Source organism: Lissotriton vulgaris, chromosome 11, assembly GCF_964263255.1.
Source record: "Lissotriton vulgaris chromosome 11, aLisVul1.2, whole genome shotgun sequence".
NCBI classification, from domain to species: domain Eukaryota; kingdom Metazoa; phylum Chordata; class Amphibia; order Caudata; family Salamandridae; genus Lissotriton; species Lissotriton vulgaris.
In genome coordinates, this window is record NC_141699.1 from 892,376,203 (window position 1) to 892,392,970 (window position 16,768).

The following is a 16,768-nucleotide window of genomic DNA, read 5'->3' on the forward strand; positions in this document are numbered from 1 at the left end:
AGGAATGACCACTTCATCACCAAGTCACCGCGCCGTTTTTTCACTGTGCCAAATGCACTGATGTATATAAAAAACCACGATATGACACCACGACTCACCGTTATCTCAGATAATTAACTATGAGATGCAGCTAAGAGTGGCCTGTAATTTATACATGGACCCTGCTGAATGTTTTTTAAACTTTATGATTTCAGGCGGATGCCTCATGTTGTTTCTCCATTTTTCCCCTCTTTTTCACTTTCACAGGCGTTCGTATTGTAAACAGGCAGTGATCTAAAACAGTCCTGATGATGATCCCGTTTCATTAGGAGCTTTAGGGATCGAAACGTTGACGCTTTAAAAACAGTGTGACATGTAACTCATTGTACATATTCAATTGTTTACACTGTTGGTTGTGATTTGCGGAATTGTTTATTTAAATCGCAAGCCACTCTCTGGCTGCAAAGAAATTTCTACTTGCCTGTAAAACCTTTCTCTTTCCACTTACCCCTTCTTTAATCTATGGTTTTTCTACTTTCTTGGGATAGGTACAGGATTGTGCCCTATCTTAAAGTTCGTATTTGTCCCCCTCCAGGTCAATTAATCCTCTTGTTACTCCTGAAAATAAAATACTCCTCGCCCGGCTGGGTTTGGAGAAAAAATATAGTACTGATTGTGGTCTATATTGCTATCTTCCGCCATATTGCAACTCCTTAGGACCCTTGTTCCTTTCAATAACCAATGCCCCTGCAGCACTGGCTGTGCCATCCACTTAAGTAGCACTTTAAGCTTGTCTCAAGCATGCCATTGCACAGCCCGTTTGTGCAGTTTAAACTGCCTTGTCGACCTGGCAAAATAAACCTTTAGACAGGACCAAAGATTCCTTTTTAATACATATAGGTAACCCCAGGGTAAGCCCTGGACAGCCAAGAGGGCACTGTGCAAAGTATGTAAAAAGTAGAACATGTGCCTTTAAGGTTCACATGTCATGGAAGTGAAAAACTCTTAAATTTGGTTTTCACAACTACAAGCCCTATCTCTCCCATATGATAACATTAAGGTTGTCTTACTGCATTTTGTAAGTATAGTTTCCAAATGGGAAGAGATAACTGGTGTATGTTTCAAATCCTAACTTATGGGGAAGTTGGACTTTAAATTGCAATTCTGAAAATGCCACATTTAGAAAGCTGGCATTTTCTCATCTTAACCATTTGGTGCCTGCAGCCTGTCGTTGGTCACATGACTCTGTGTAGTTGGCAGTTGGGCTTTGTGTATTCCTCTTAGACAGACACACATGATGGGAGCTTAGGTTTGACTGGATGGAACATCACTTGCAGGATGAGAGGGAGGAAATGATTACAGCCCTACCTACACTCGAATAGGCTTTGTCCTGTCTCAACAAAAAGGGCTGCATATGCCCAGTAGTTAGTCTGGAGACAGGCAAGGCAGGGCATCTGTCCACTTCAAAGGCATGCCTTTAGAAGCTTCCCCCTACTTCATATGCACAAGTGTGTATAAAAGAAGGAACTCAGAAACCAACTCTTCAGCACACTTCTGGATCTGTGGATACTCTGTGAGGAAGAGGGACTGCTGCACTAGTTCAAGGACTGACACTCCGCTGGACTGCTGCTCAAAAGGAACTGTTGCCCAGTTGTGCTCACCTGCTGCCCTTTTGCATGGGAAAGAAGAACTGGGCCTGCAACTTCAGCTTGATCCCAGAGTGACTCCATGTCTGCTGGCCTCCTGATCTGAGCCTCAGGGACATAACAGGCTCACCAACATACTCCTGGATCAGTCTTCAGCGAGTTCCTGACCCAAAAGTGGCGCCCCTCAAGTCCTGGACCCATAGTGTGGCTCGTGAGTTCTTGAAATCAGGTTTTTGGGCTCTTTGTGACCCCAAACAGACCTGTTTACACAGCTCGCTCCGAATATCAGCAGGAGTCGCCGCCAGCCCATCTATGTGCACAGCAAGCATAGAGAGCCCGCAGAGGACCGATAATGCGAAGCTCCAGCCCGCTCGTGAAACTCGGACTGCTCTTCGCACCATGCCAATCACACCAGTAACGTCCTTCTTGTGTCCCGCGACCCTCTCCAATGCGAACGGGATTCTTGGCACAAAATTTTGCAAAGGTAAAACTTCAGTGGCAAATCTGAGACTGTATCCGTCCCGCACTCCATCGCAGTTGGTCTTAACTTTTGTCTCCGATGTCCAGTACGATCAGATAGCTGCGGTTTACACGTTATGCTTTTAGGTACTACATTTAAGTTTATTTTTTGAAAATTCATAACTCTGGTTCTACTGATTGGATTTTTTTGTGGTTTTTTTATTGATTTATCTATCAAATCAACCTCTATTTTTCTAACCTGGTGTACAATCTTTTTGTGTAGAATTTTCACTGTTTTACTGTTTAAAGTGTTGCTGTTAGGAGTCAGGCTTCATGTGCGATACTGAGACTACATCTCACAGAAAGCTTAGAGGGACGGGTGGGTTGTGCACTCTCCCATACTGCTCTGGGACTGGTCAGATGATTGTGAGGATTTAAGCCAGTAGCTGCTGTGCCTCAGTAATTGGCTTTCCTCTTTTGGTATTTTGCCCTGCTCCCCTTGTTTTTTATATGAATCGCTGTGGATTCCTGTTCCTGTGAAGTATTGAACCCTGTCACATAGACTCTTCCGTCATTTTGGACTTTCCAATCCGAAGTCTCCTGAAACGCGATTCCGCGCTAGAACTTTAATCATTATTTTCTCCAGAAGCGCGAGGACGTGCCATGACCCCCAGCTGATATCCCTCCCCGGCAATTCAAAGTATCCTCTCTGCCAATGCTGAGCGCGTATTGTTCACGCTGCTTTTTTTTTTTTGCATTCTACTCGCCGTTTTTAAGTAGCGAGTTTGTGTCTTCTGAGTGCATACCTTTTTTATTTTAGCTCGGCTGCCACCCATCTTTCCTCCCATTGATTTCTGTCAGTTACAACGCAAGTACGTGTTGTTTTCGTGCTCGTAGCGGACACCGGTAGGGGACGCCCCGCCTTTTATTTTTGAGCTCCGTTTTTAGGAGCAGTTTGTTCCGTCTTTTGCCTTGGCCCAGAGTTAGGACTTTGATTATTGTTTACGTTAGAACGCGCGACCACGCGTGTTTCCCGGGCACTGTTTAGTGAGCTTGTTTAGTTTCTCCCACATATACCTTCTACCTAGTTAAGCGCTGGATGCTGGGACTCTTCAACACTTGGACATTGTGTGACCCTATCCCTGGAATGTCAACAAGCTCTTCCTGAAGATAACAGTAATACTAAGCAAAAGCATGCCCTATTTTTGATTTCAACTATGATACGGACAACAAGAGAATTATCTCAACCTTTTGCATGCTTTCAAGATACCATCTCTTTAACGATCTACCAGTCCTTAAATTGACAAGTAAGTGTGGAGGAGTGCAGAATTTGTAGAGTTGACTTAAGTTTTGTGTATAAGTGATTATTCAGATATTAATTATTGTCATCACTGATGTATATTTTGTTGTTCCTTCCACTAGAGAACTTCTACATCTTATTGGACTCGACCTTCTCCCTGTTGGCTGTTATTGGGACTTCTCTGATGGTTCTTCTTGGTCCCTTCATTCTTTAGAGATATTAGCTCCCTTTAGTGTATTCTAACTTAAGCAGGATGAGGCTGTATTTCTGAGAAAGAAGGGGGCACTCTCTTCGCTCCCGGGGAACAGGCTCTTCGGCACACAACCCTGTTATATGTCAACAGTTGCACAAATACTTTACACCTTGCTTTTAATTTAAGCCTGACTGCTCTGGGCAAAGTTAGAGAGAGGGCTAAGCACTGGTTAATTTGGGGGGTGCTTGTGTCTAACAAGGATTGTGGTTGCTGACTTGACCAGGGCTCACACCCCAGTCAACTAGTAACTCAATTTCTTCTTGTACGTGTGTGTCGCCAGTAGGCAGTTATAGTTAGACCTAGTTTCCATAGCAAAAGCATTTTTTTGAGTTGCTTATTATGTTAGTTTCGTTTTATGGATCTTCATGAAATTTCCCCCAAAAAGTGCTCGTTAGAAACGGGGGTCTCTAGTTGGCAAAAGTTTGCAACTTTGTCCAAATAGGGACCCTTGCTTCTAGTCAGGGAAAGGAGGATACGCTCCTAAAATAACCCCTGCTCACCCCCTTGGTAGCTTGGCACGAGCAGAAAGGCTTATCTCAGAGGCGGTGTGTAAAGCATATGTGAACACATACAGTAATACAGTGAAAATACTACAAATTGGCTCCGCACCAGTTTAGAAAAATAAGTAATCTTTAGTAGACTTATCACAAAACGAAACGACAAAAATCCACAATACACTATCAAGAATATGACTTTAAAATGGTAGAAATAGCTTAGTTAAATGTAGATGGTAAATGCAACACTTTACTTTCAAAATACCTTGGATGCTTCATGCAAAACAAACAAAAGGGTCACAGGGAAGGAGCTGCGTCAGTTCCTTGCTTCGGGGAAGGAGGGGCACTTGTTCCTACTGCGGCGCAGGGGAGGTGGAATACCACGACTCCCTTGGCAAGGTGTTGGGGTCCCGTTAGCGTCGAAAAGCAGTTTTTTCAATTTTGACATGATATTTGGGCGAATTCCCAGCAAAATTGAAAAAAACAACCAAGTGCGCTTGTATATAGCCATTTCAGCATACTTGTTAGCTTGAACTCTAAGCCAAGAAAGTTAACATCACACATGAACGACACTTTATCAGAGATCTCAGACCGACCCATGGCAGGTTTGAATGAGTGGATTTCTGTACATTCTGACACTTGATGCTTTGATTTCCACTGCTGGTGGACAGCAAGAGCAAGCTTCCAAACTGTTATTAAAAAAAAAAAACAGGACTGTCGTGCTACAGTCTGATCCAGGTGGCATAGGGCATCTTGGTGTCTCTATCTGCCCTTTCATCCCACAGGCAGGCATTCTATGTCCTGCTTCAACTAGTGACCAGAGGCCCTGTGTGATTTTTGGCACTGGTAATCTCCCTGGGCCTTGGCCCCGTAATTGTAAACATTCCTAAGAAATAATTAGCTTACACACCGTACAATAAGCCAGTACACTACTCACCGATAAGCTCATGACTACACACATCATGCACATACATAAAGGGGTGCTCACGGCCTCACATTTAGAAAAACCTGGTGCACAGGAGCAGAAGCTGCCTGTGCACTCATCAAAAATAACCTATATATAATTAATGTGTTCAGGTGTTTCTATGTATCGCCTTGTCACCAATTTGCTGCTATGTAAATATATCAGAGCCTTCTATTACCTAAATGTATGGTGCTCAGTTTATCGAACTCTGAATTTTACTGAGTTTGCTCGATTATAAAGTTTAAAAAACTGGATGCTGGTGCATAGCCTTCTAAGTCTTCTGTTGGTCTTATTGACACAGTTTACAGTCCCAAGAGAATTGGCATGGGCCCGAGTGCAAGCAGGGGAAATTGACTCCTCTGCCCACCGGATATTTAAGCCTGGCTGTGATTGGAGTGCAGGTGAGCCTGTAAATGTTAGGGCCCCGCAGCAATTGCACCTGCTGCACCAATGCCAGTTAGTGGCGGCTCCATGATGTACAGAATGAAAAGAACAGTACACACACACACACACACACACACACACGTATTATAACGCAAAGCGCACTTCGATCACATCAGAATGCAGCTCATAATTAAAGCAAACACACGGGGCAGGTGTGTGGTTGACAGGAGAAGTGTGGCTCAGGGGTTAGAGGCGGCAGACCTGGAGCTTGAGTTCGGCCCGGGACCAGGGTTCAATTCCCCGCCTCGGCGGGTCTTGGGCTCAAAAATTCCACGGACTCGTTAATTCTCGCTCCGGTGCCTCCTCGACTCACGGGTTCACACTCTGCGACTCTGGGCAATAGCTTGCTTAATCTCCACAACGGCCCCTCGCGGTGGGATGCCTGGCTTTCACCTTGTGGATACCCTGCCAGGGTTATCTCACAGGGGAATACCAGGACGGGTTCCCTAAGCAAGCGCTGAGATGCCCCAGGGTAAGTCGTGCGCTATATAAGTTTCATTCATTCATTTCATTTCACAGCTCTAGAGTACGTTGGGTTTCAGATTACTTGCAGGAGGTGCAGCAAGCTTATTTCTTTCATCGTACAAAATCTATTCTTCAAAGCACCAAGAACAATTCACATTTTATAGGAATTGACAAGGTGTTCAGTTTCTTTACAAAGTTAATAAAGGGAATTTGCTTGTCAGATAAGAAGATACAGTATGTCTGTTGTGTTGCTTGGTTACCAGGAATGCGTGACTAGTAAGCATTTCCTGGAATGTTTGTATTCAACCTGATGATGGTTTGTAGGGACAGTTGTTGGATGGACACCAGTGAAGCTGGTGGTGTCTCTCTGCGTTCCTCAGCAATTAGGATATTTGCTTGATTTTCCATCTTGCACTTTATTCAACACTGGTGAAGCGCGCTGAGAAGCTGGAGAACTTGAGCGTGCAAGGGATGACAAGGAAAATACAAACTTTTGCTGTTTTATTCTGCAAGATTTTTATGGATCGCATTTTACGAAGAAGGAAGATCTTCCAAGATTTGGAGCTTCGAGCAGTGGCAAGGAAGGAGGCATGCCCTGCAAATTTGGACAGTGAAGTGTATCAAATTGATGTCAAGTACCAGCGTAGTTTGAACTGAGCGTAACGTATACAGACTTCGAGTCATCGTCATCAGTTACCAGGTAACAACATCTACTGTTGTTGGATCTATTGTCATTGACTTACTTGGTTACCAGGTGAGGGCGTGCACAAGCTGCGAGGTTGCTGCGTGTGGCTCCTTGCGCTGGTGCTTGAACGAAGTTGCAGCATGTGATCCGCGCACCAATACTTTGAGCGTGCTGTCAACGCGTCTGCTGGAGTCTGCTGCCATGCGGATTTGGTAATGACTGCCAGGAAGTGACGACACAATGCAAGATCACACAACAGGAACTCATTGGCAGCCATTTTGTTTCTTCAATTTACAAGCCAGTTTTTGGGAGCAGTAACTGGCAAATCGAGTTAACTGCAAGGAATCAATGTTCTTCGGGTGAAGTTTAATTTGGACTGCTAATTTAACCGAGATTTACACTGTATTTATTGAAACTCTTTTTACAATCAATGTTTTGGGGCGTTTGTTGTTTTGGGCGAATTTCAATTTTTTTATCGTTGGCTTCTTGAATTCTGCATTATACATTAGGGCCATTTATACATATGTTGGACCTTCTTCTACTAAACCTCAGGCGTGCTCCTGTGTGTGCTGAAGTGCAGGACAGTGAATTGCTTCAACTAAAAGTGTGGACACTGAACTAATCCATACACCATGACCACCTGAAATTACAATATTAGTGCACTTCAGGCTTTGTGGGCATGTGGATTTGAACCTTCGATTAAATTAATAGAATGGAGGGCATACTTCACGAACTACATTGAGGCTGTGGATGAAGCTGAAAAATGACAGCGGCACAGAAGAAAAGATTACTTTTACATTCTTAGGACCAGCAGGATTGAAAGTCTACAATCAAATGACTAAGCCTACTGTTTCTGGTTATATGAATGCTTAGGATCTAGTTTTGTTACACATAGATAGTTATTGTACACCCAAGGTATTTATAGGCATTACTAGGTTTAAATTCTTTCAAAGGAAGCAAAGTAAATCAGAAACAGTGGATGGCACGTGTCTGAACTTAAAAAATGTGCCTTAGATTGTAATTTTGGTACATTGCATAATGATTTCATCAGGGATCAAGTTGTCATGCATGCATGTATTCCTGCTATCCAGGAAAGACTTCGGATCAATGGTGATGCACCTTTAGATGAAATCCTATATTTAGTTCGGAAAGCAAAGATGTCTAGCAGATGTGCAGTTGTTCTGAAGGAGAATGTACAAGATGTCATGTTAGTAGGTAAAGTAAGCTTCAGTTGCAATAGGTCAGACAGACAAGGTTCGTAGAGATTTAACAGACAAGGTTCATTGAGATTTGGTTGTGGTCAATCCAGACCTAAAGAATAAACAAGATGTTACATGTGTGATAGTCTAGACCACCTAGCTTTTAGCAACATTTTTCCTGCTGCTAAATAGAAGTGTAGCAATTGTGGTATTCAGGGTCACTGTAACACCAGAGGAACCTAATTTGCAGAATAGTTACGAAGAGGATGCGGCAGTTAACAATTTTGTTATGAATGTTAGAAATAACGGTTCTGAATTTTAATGATGTACTATGTAGGAACAAACCGGAATGTTGGATAAGGCTTGATGGCGTCAAACTTAAAATGCATGCTGATACTGGATCTCCTTACACTGTTATAAATGAAGACTTGTGGAAAACCTTGCTTGTATTAAAAGTGGGAGAACATTTTATAGAGACAGATATTCACCCAGAGAGTTATAGTGGAGAAGAAATGGACTTGTTAGGCTACAGATGGTTCACATTTAAGTTCAAGAACAGGCAAAATCGTGGTAAACTGTTTCTGGATAAAACTGGTCCACCTGTTTTAGGTTGGTTCAATCAGAAAATGTTACACATTATTCTGGATCCTAACAGCAAGGAACAAGTATTGTTAGTAGATGAGGATAGCACATTGGGGGAAAGAATGCGTGAGCAGTTTCAGAGTGTCTTCAATGATAAATACGGGAATCTTATAGGGTTTGAACATTTGATCCGCCTCAAGGATAATGCTGTTCCCAAAGGTGCATAAGTGTTACAATGTTCCTTTGTTGGTAAAGGGAGAAGTTGAGAAAGAACTTGATAAATGTATTGCTTCCGATGAAATTGTGGCAATTGTAGCACCTGATTGGATTCCTCCAGTGGTTATCACCAGGTAGAGCAATGGGAAGATTAGGCTCTGTGTGGACCTACGCCACTTACATAATAACATTGTGGTGGACAGGTTTCCATTACCTAAAATTAAAGAAATGTCACTTGTTTGAAGGGGACCAAATGGTTCTCCACTATTGACCTTTTGTCAGCATACCATCAGATTTCATTGTCACCGGACTCAAGGAAATATACATCTTTAGAACTCCCTTTGGCTACTATCAATTCAAGTGAATGCTTCTCGGCTCAGCCTCTGCAGCAGCCGTTTTTCAGCGCCCCATGTTCCAATTCTTAAATAAGGTAGAAGGTGTCACTTTTTTCAGGATTATATCCTAGTTTTTGGTGCAAATAAAAAAGAACACGAGTCAAGGCCTCTTATAGTTTTAGAGATCTTGCAGGAAAGGGGTCTCACGGTAGAACATTCAAAGTGTAATTTTGCAAGTAACAGTCTTACCTATTTAGGACATGTGATTGCTGAAAGTGGTGTCAGGCCTAATTCCTCACTTGTGACAACAATTAAAAATGCACCCACAACCTCTCACCATGGGTGATGTGAAGTCTTTTTGGGGAATGGCAGAGTTTTGCTATAAATATGTCCCTAATTTTGCAGATAAATGTTATAACATTCGCCAACTGCTCAAAAAGAATTGCACATTTCTCTGGTCTACGGAGTGTGAGAAGGATTTTATGAGTATCAAAACAGCAATTGCTAAAGCAACCGCATTAAGCAGCTTTGACCATGCAGGGGATAGTGTCATCACTGATGCCAGCTTTTGGTGCTCTATTGTCCCAAATGGATGACAAGGGTAAAGAAAACATAATTGAATACGCATCTATGGAGTGGTTTGGCTCACTGGTTAGAGGCGGCAGACCCAGAAGCAGAGGACGGCCCAGGACCAGGGTTCAATTCCCGACGCGGCAGGGTCGTGGACCAGGGTCAGCGGACTCGATAATTCTCGCCTCAGTGCCTACTCTAACCAGCGATCACACTCTGCAACTCTGGGCATTAGCTTGCCTCATCTCCACAACTGCCCCCCACATACACCGGGGATGCCTGGTTTCCCCTTGGAGATACCCAGTAGGGACCATCTCACAGGGAAAACCAGGACGGGTTCCCCAGCGGTCTACAGCGCGGAGATACCCCATGTGGGGTGATTCAGGCGTTTTACAAGACATCATTACATTACATTACATTACATTACATTACATCTAGATCCTTATCCCCGAGCGAAGAAATGTACCCCATCATAGAGAAGGAAGCATTATCCTGTGCTTAGGCATTGGACTATTTTAAATCCTTTATTTGTGGAAAGGTATGCACCTTATGCTGTGATCACAAGCCCTTGATTCAAATCTTAACCACAGAAATTTCAGCCAATGTTTTCTCTAGACTAGCAGGGATATTAATGCGTATGCAAAAGATTCCGTACAAGATTGTTTATACCCCTGGTAAGAGCAATGTAGTGGTGGATTTCTTGTCTAAAATGCCAGTAATGTTTGAAGAATGTAAAGATGATAAATGGAACAACTCCAGGTGGCATTAATTCATGACCAAGGTCACTCTGCCTTTAACAAGGATGAATGGGAGCTGGAGTTCAAAAAGGATTTAGTTCTGCAGGAAGTGATCCCTTATGTTATAAATGGTTGACGTTGTAAGAATGTACTCAGTGAAGCAGCAAGACCTTTTCGGGGAAGTGCAATCTGAACTCACCATGAATTAAGGATAGAAAAAATTGTTCCACAGGAGAATTTGCGTGCTGTAATTGAGGATTTGTGTTATGAAGGCCATCCAGGTATCTTCAGAACCAAGTCAGTCTTGAAGAGTTTGTTTTGGTGGCCTGGGCTTAACAAAGCTGCTGAGAGCATGGTGAGAGAATGCAATGCATGTTGGAAGGCTGACAAATCCTTACAAACCTTATGTCTGCCTTTGAGTGATAACCTTGTTCCTAACGAACTATAGGAAACTGATGCCATCAATATCATGGGGCCTGTATATGACCATCTTCATGGTTAGCAGAAATTTGTAATGGTATTGATGTATTTATTCTCTCGTTGGCCTGTTGTGAAAGTGGTTGACAGTACAGATACAGATTTGGTGTTGAAGTTTCTCAATGACATTTTCATTTCTAAAGGCATTCCTGCATGCCTAATAAGTGATAATGAAGTCCAATTTTTGTCTAATAAGGCCAAGACTTATTTTGAGAGTCTGGGTATTAAACATAGGACTACATCCCTGTACAATCCTAGCGGGAACAGAATGGTGGAGGGATTTAATCGAGTTTTAAAGGGCATAATCTAATTAGCCATGAGTGGAGGTGAAGACTGTCACACAGGTTGGAAAAATGGTTTGCACTTACCGGATCACAAGTTCTGAATCTACAGGGTTACCCCCCTTTTGTAATAATGTGGGGGCGCAAACCCAGGTCTAAATTTAATCCTGAGTGGTTTTGTGCATCTGGTGTGGAACAATGGTCAAGAGAAGAGGTAAGAAATAGAATGGAAAGTATGCATGACAGGAGCAAGGAATATTTTGATGCTAAACACGGTGTGAGACCAGCCCAAATTGAAGTTGGTGATTGGGTACACATTAAGAAGCCAGGATTTGTAAGTAAAGTAGATAGTACCTTTTTCAACGCTGTAGAAGTGGTGAAAGTTTTGCAGAATGTGGTACAACTCCGGAATGGGAAAGTTTGGAATTTAAAAAGAGTGACCAAATGCGGCGGATGAATGATGGTGTAGTAATGAAACTAGAATGAGTCAAGGTGTACTTACTCCGCCATATTCCACTGGAGTTGAGGAAATGGCAGTGTCAGATAGGCAAGGAAAGGCAAGCATACCCCTTACCACTAATGAAATTTTTAGTGAAACAATTCCTCATGCTCACCATGTTTTAAATCAAAAAATTGTAAGGGAAAGGAAGGTCCCTGGTTGGTTGAAAGATTATGTGGTGAGGAATTTGTAATAGCAATTCTTAGTCAAGATTATACTAGAGACATCATAAGTCTTTTGTACATTTATTCATATCCATCCTTCCTCCCCTTGTTCTTTTTCTTGTTTCCTACCTTCCATTGTTACCCTTTGATATTGTTTTTTTTTAATTTGTATCTTTTATTTGTTGAAAAGAAGGTGGGGGGGTGTTGTGTTGCTTGGTTACCAGGAACGCTTGACTAGCAAGCATTCCTGGAATGTTTGTATTCAACCTGATGATTGTTTGTAGGGGCAGTTGTTGGAGGGAAACCAGTGAAGCTGGTGGTGTCTCTCTGCGCTCCTCAGCAATAAAGATATTTGCTTGATTCTGCATCCAGTACTTTATTCAACAATTTCCAAGGCAGGCCCGGAATGCCTGGTTCCCTTTAGTAACTCCACAAGTTGGAAGAACCAGAGGCTTTGGAGTCGTGTCCCACAAGAGCAACCTGTCAGTGTCTTTGAATACTTTGTTCAAGGTCTTTTTGTAGTAATGAATGTTTGCAGGTAAATTGTAGACTGGTCCCCTGGAATTATGCGGCAGGGGAAGGACAAATTGTGAGTGAGGTTTGAGTAAATTATGTGGTACGAAAAGGCAAATTATGTGGAATAATGTATCACATTTTGTGATAGTATTACTTAATTATTTTGTTATTTTCAAACTTGTTAACGTTGTCTGGGCATTGGTTGCACCTCATTATTCCCAGTTTAACACCCAAATATAGCAATAAGCAACTAGTCAGCATCTGCATCGGGCATTCCACTGGGCAGGCAAGCATTTTGCTGCATTTTTAGTAACTTCTGAACCGTCTGAACTAAAAAACATATTTTGTTGACATCTGAAGATTATGGAATAGATTGTGGATTATGTGGCAAATGCAGCAAATCTATTATTATGCCAAAATCGCCACACAATCACATAATTCCAGTGGCCCTGGTTCTAATTAGGAAATAGCATTAAAAACCGTAGAAGTTCACAAAAAAAACAAAGGTTACATGGATGTTATAGTTAGGAAAACAAAAGAAATGTAAACGTAAAATTCACTTAAAAAAACCAAGGTTACAGTGACATTATATTTAAGAAACACAATTCTAAAGAAATTCAGTAATTAACAAAGAAAAAAATCAAAAGTTGCAGGGAAGTTATAGTTAGGCTCAGATTTAACTCACACAAAACCACAGAAATTCAGCAGTTATAGTTACTTGAGCTAACTATAACTTATATGCCACAATGCATAGCTTATGAACTCACATATTACATCACTCATGACATGGTTATGCATATATATATATGTATAGCGAGCAAGGGCGTTCATGCCCGAAACGCGTCTGTTCGACGTTCTTTTTCCTTTACCCCCTGCACTTGAATTTGATGGAATAAATTGAAAATAACGCAAAGACTGGCTTCAACTGTGATTTATGTGTCTGCGCACTGGGGAAAGTGCCTGAGGCGTTCCAGGGCACGACAACCGGTTGGAGGAGTATATATATATATATATATATATATATATATGAGCAAGGCACTTTTCGAGCCGAAACGTTATGGCAACTAGCACGCATTTAATTAATAAATAAAATTGCACTGAAGTCCAGGTCCGTGTCTGTGTTAATTGGGGCAGGCGATATCAGCAGGCTGCTTCGACGAATACACGGAGTTTCAGGATATATATATATATCTTCAGGTCAAAACTCTAAAAAATGAGGAGACCGCACTCTTTTTATTCACTGAGTCACAAAACAAAGAGGAGACGCGTTTCGGCTTGCGCCTTTTTTGACCGTTTATGCATTTGCAGCATGCAGCATCGCCATGCTTATATTTACAACCCCGATTCAGATGTCCGGTTATGTATTCATAATTTTTTTTTTTTAAAACATTCTAATGGCAGTAAATGATTCAGTTCATTATCATTCTTATAAAATATAAAGAAATACATTATATATTGGCATTTGCATAACCCATAACAAAACAAAACGAGCACCGAATGCCACCTCAAATCCTAATGGGACCAATTACTTGCGGGCGGAGTAACCAAATTACCTATCCTTTTCCCTGTGGTGTTTACCTGGTAGAAGAAGCACCGTGAAGGCCTTCCTTGCGACTAAAGCATCAATACACAATATTACACCAATACAACACAACTGTATATGAAAGACTGTACAAGCAAGGCCATAATTGTAATCCACCTGTTCTCATGAGATCCACTAGTCCAACATTATAACAACCAACCAAAGGATCCTTTCCTTCCCGCTCCTCTACAAGTCACTCAAAGGTCAGTCTCTTATTCAGTATGTAGGATTCATTGTACTAGCAATATATTTAAGGTAAAATCCGAATAAATATGTACACAATGTCCCAAAAGTATCCTTACCCTCACCCACGTCCCCCTCCTGTAATCCTCATTTCCCAAATTGTAGCACACCATTGTTCTGATTAAAATGAATTCCCTAAATTACTTTTGAAGAGTTAATTGAGCAGAGACAAGCACTAGCAGGTTGGCAAACGGCAGGCTGGATCTGGAGGGGTCCATCGAACTTCAAATCAGATGCTACATTGCATCTGTAATTTTAGAATTTCACAGACAAGCACGGTATGCTGTACTCTTCAAAGGAGGGAAAACAAAAGCATCTATTGTGCATTGCGCACTAAATCAAAAGAACAAAGATGTCGTTAAAATACTTTCAAATGCTAGGAAAAAGAAGCTTCCACATAAGTGTGGAATACAGCACTGCCTCTCTCTCTCTGTCTCCTTTCAAGGTTTCAGCAACATAAATCTTTCTACTTTCCAACCATGATACATTAAAACAGATGTGAAATACAGTTGTAAGTAACAAGTACAACACAGCCTTTAAAATCCTTACCAGGCCTCAGAAACATGTGCCAGGAGGTTCTAGCGCAGGCGCCAAAAAAGTAGCACGAAAACCTCGCAAAACCATGGTTCGCCGACTAATACTTTGAATCGAGAACAATTGGGCAATGTTGTCTTATTGGTTTCCTAGAAATCAACCTAGATGGGACAAGAGTTTTGTAAAGTAGGGACAGGGGGCAGGAGAGACAACGGAGGGCACCCAGGACATTGAGAAGTCCTATAGAGAATACCAATAAACGATTATAGCTTAGACGGTAAATAAGATTATAATTGGGCCCCCAATGATGATTACAGAAGTAGCCAAATTAATCTAGAGAATCTTTGAAATGCCATAGGCCATCTCTGTTGAAATTAACGTTCACAGGCATTAGTGTTGATTCCACTGTTATTATCTTCTAGCGCAATGGTCTTCAAACTTATTAATTCCGCACACATACCAGAAGTAGAAAAAAAACTAAATCTGGGCCCCCAGAATGTCAAACATATTTTCTCACAACTAAAAACTGCTAGCTTTGGAGATAGCAAGTCAAACATTAAAGTTATGTTAATTTACCCTTTTTGAAAATGCACTAAAATACAAGAATATCAACATTCTTTTGGCAGCCAGATCTCCATAAAAGTGTAAAAGTATCCAAGTGTGATGTTTTATCAGAAATATGGGGGAGGAACTTTGAGGGATGTTTTGAGCCTAAGCACACCCCTTTTGACACCTACTTCCGGCCAAACCCTGGCATTAGTTTCTGTTTCCCAGGGGCATAATAAATGTCCCCTTAGCTGGAGTCCGGCGCTCTCGGGATCATTATGGGCCTCCAGGCTTGTGGCTTGTGCCACAGTCTAAAGACTTCTGTTCTGGGGAAAGAGATGGGTGACTTTAAAAGGAACGTACACCCTCACATGACAGACATCCTTCCGCTGACAGACTACATCTGCAATGGAGACAGGGCTCGACCCACAAAAACACATTAGTAAATCTGTGTCAATAATACGATATTCACAAATGGGTGCAGTTTTCATTACTTTTGGGTTATTCGCAAACAAGCCAGTAGTACGCTAGGAAGGCTGGACAAGGTGCAGGTTTCCAGACGTACTACTAGGAATGTCGTGTGGGGTTGCTTTTTCTCCTGTCTCTCCAAATCTATACATAACGTACATTCAAGCACTGCAGAAATGCAACCCGAGGTGCAAATGCACATTTTATTTCTTTTTTCCCCCAGAGGGAAAATATCTTGCCACTCTCTCCCTCCAGTCTCAGGAACCTGTGTTTGGAGGTGATCCATCCCACTTTTCACCCTACCAGAGAAGATATTCAAGTCCTTCACTGAAGTAAAACTCCAACCGTTCCTAGGGTGGGAAAGTGTCATGTAGGAGTTTTTGAATGTCCACAAATTCATGAGTTTGACGGCTTTCACAAATTAAAAAAACTAACCACGCCTTTCTGCACTCTATTCCTACCTCTTGTATATGGTTTACTACTGAGTAGTTCTACAGACTCGTTTTGGAGAATTATGCAGTGGCCAGCCAACATGTTATTTTCCACATTGTCTGAACCTTGTTCCTTTTTAAATCAAAATCCTTAGTTAGTTAATGTGTGCGTGACTTGTCCACGATTCCCTCTATTCACAAAGTGAACTAGTGAACAAGGAAGCTTTGTCTGCCTCCTGTAGAGTCACTATTAAAAATATTTTTCACGTTTTTCCAAGTACCTCAAGGTCGTCCATCAGTCCTTTCACATCAGGCATCAGCTTCTCATTGTCCCAGTAACGGTAAGAGCGAATCTTTGTGAACCCTGCTTCCTCAAATATATGGCAATGGCTCTCTGAAAGAAGAACAGCGACAGGTCACTCAAACATCACCTTATTGTGCGCCACTCCACTGATGCATGAGGATATGGTCTAAAAAATACACTTGGCGTCCCACTAAACATATGTAGTTACAGCACTCATTAGTCTGAATTTCAAGATGGGCATCCCACCAAAGGTCTTAATCAGAGAAGAACATTTGATATCCTTGAGAGTTGTATACATATACACACGTACACAATACCAATGGGTTACTATATATATAAGTTCTACAATGCAAATGAGGGGTTCCAGTGACATGAAAATAAAACGTAAAGTTGAA

At 41.8% G+C, this 16,768-nt stretch overlaps 1 protein-coding gene across 1 annotated transcript in view; it reads right to left on the reverse strand.

The window, feature by feature from the left end:
- The window catches only part of LOC147683657 (aspartate aminotransferase, cytoplasmic-like), a 359,755-nt gene that overhangs the window by 277,744 nt on the left and 65,243 nt on the right, over positions 1-16,768 (reverse strand). The window contains exon 3 of the mRNA XM_086942558.1: positions 16,351-16,463. Within this exon, the coding sequence (XP_086798684.1) occupies positions 16,351-16,463 (113 nt within the window). The remainder of the gene's footprint in view (positions 1-16,350; positions 16,464-16,768) is intronic.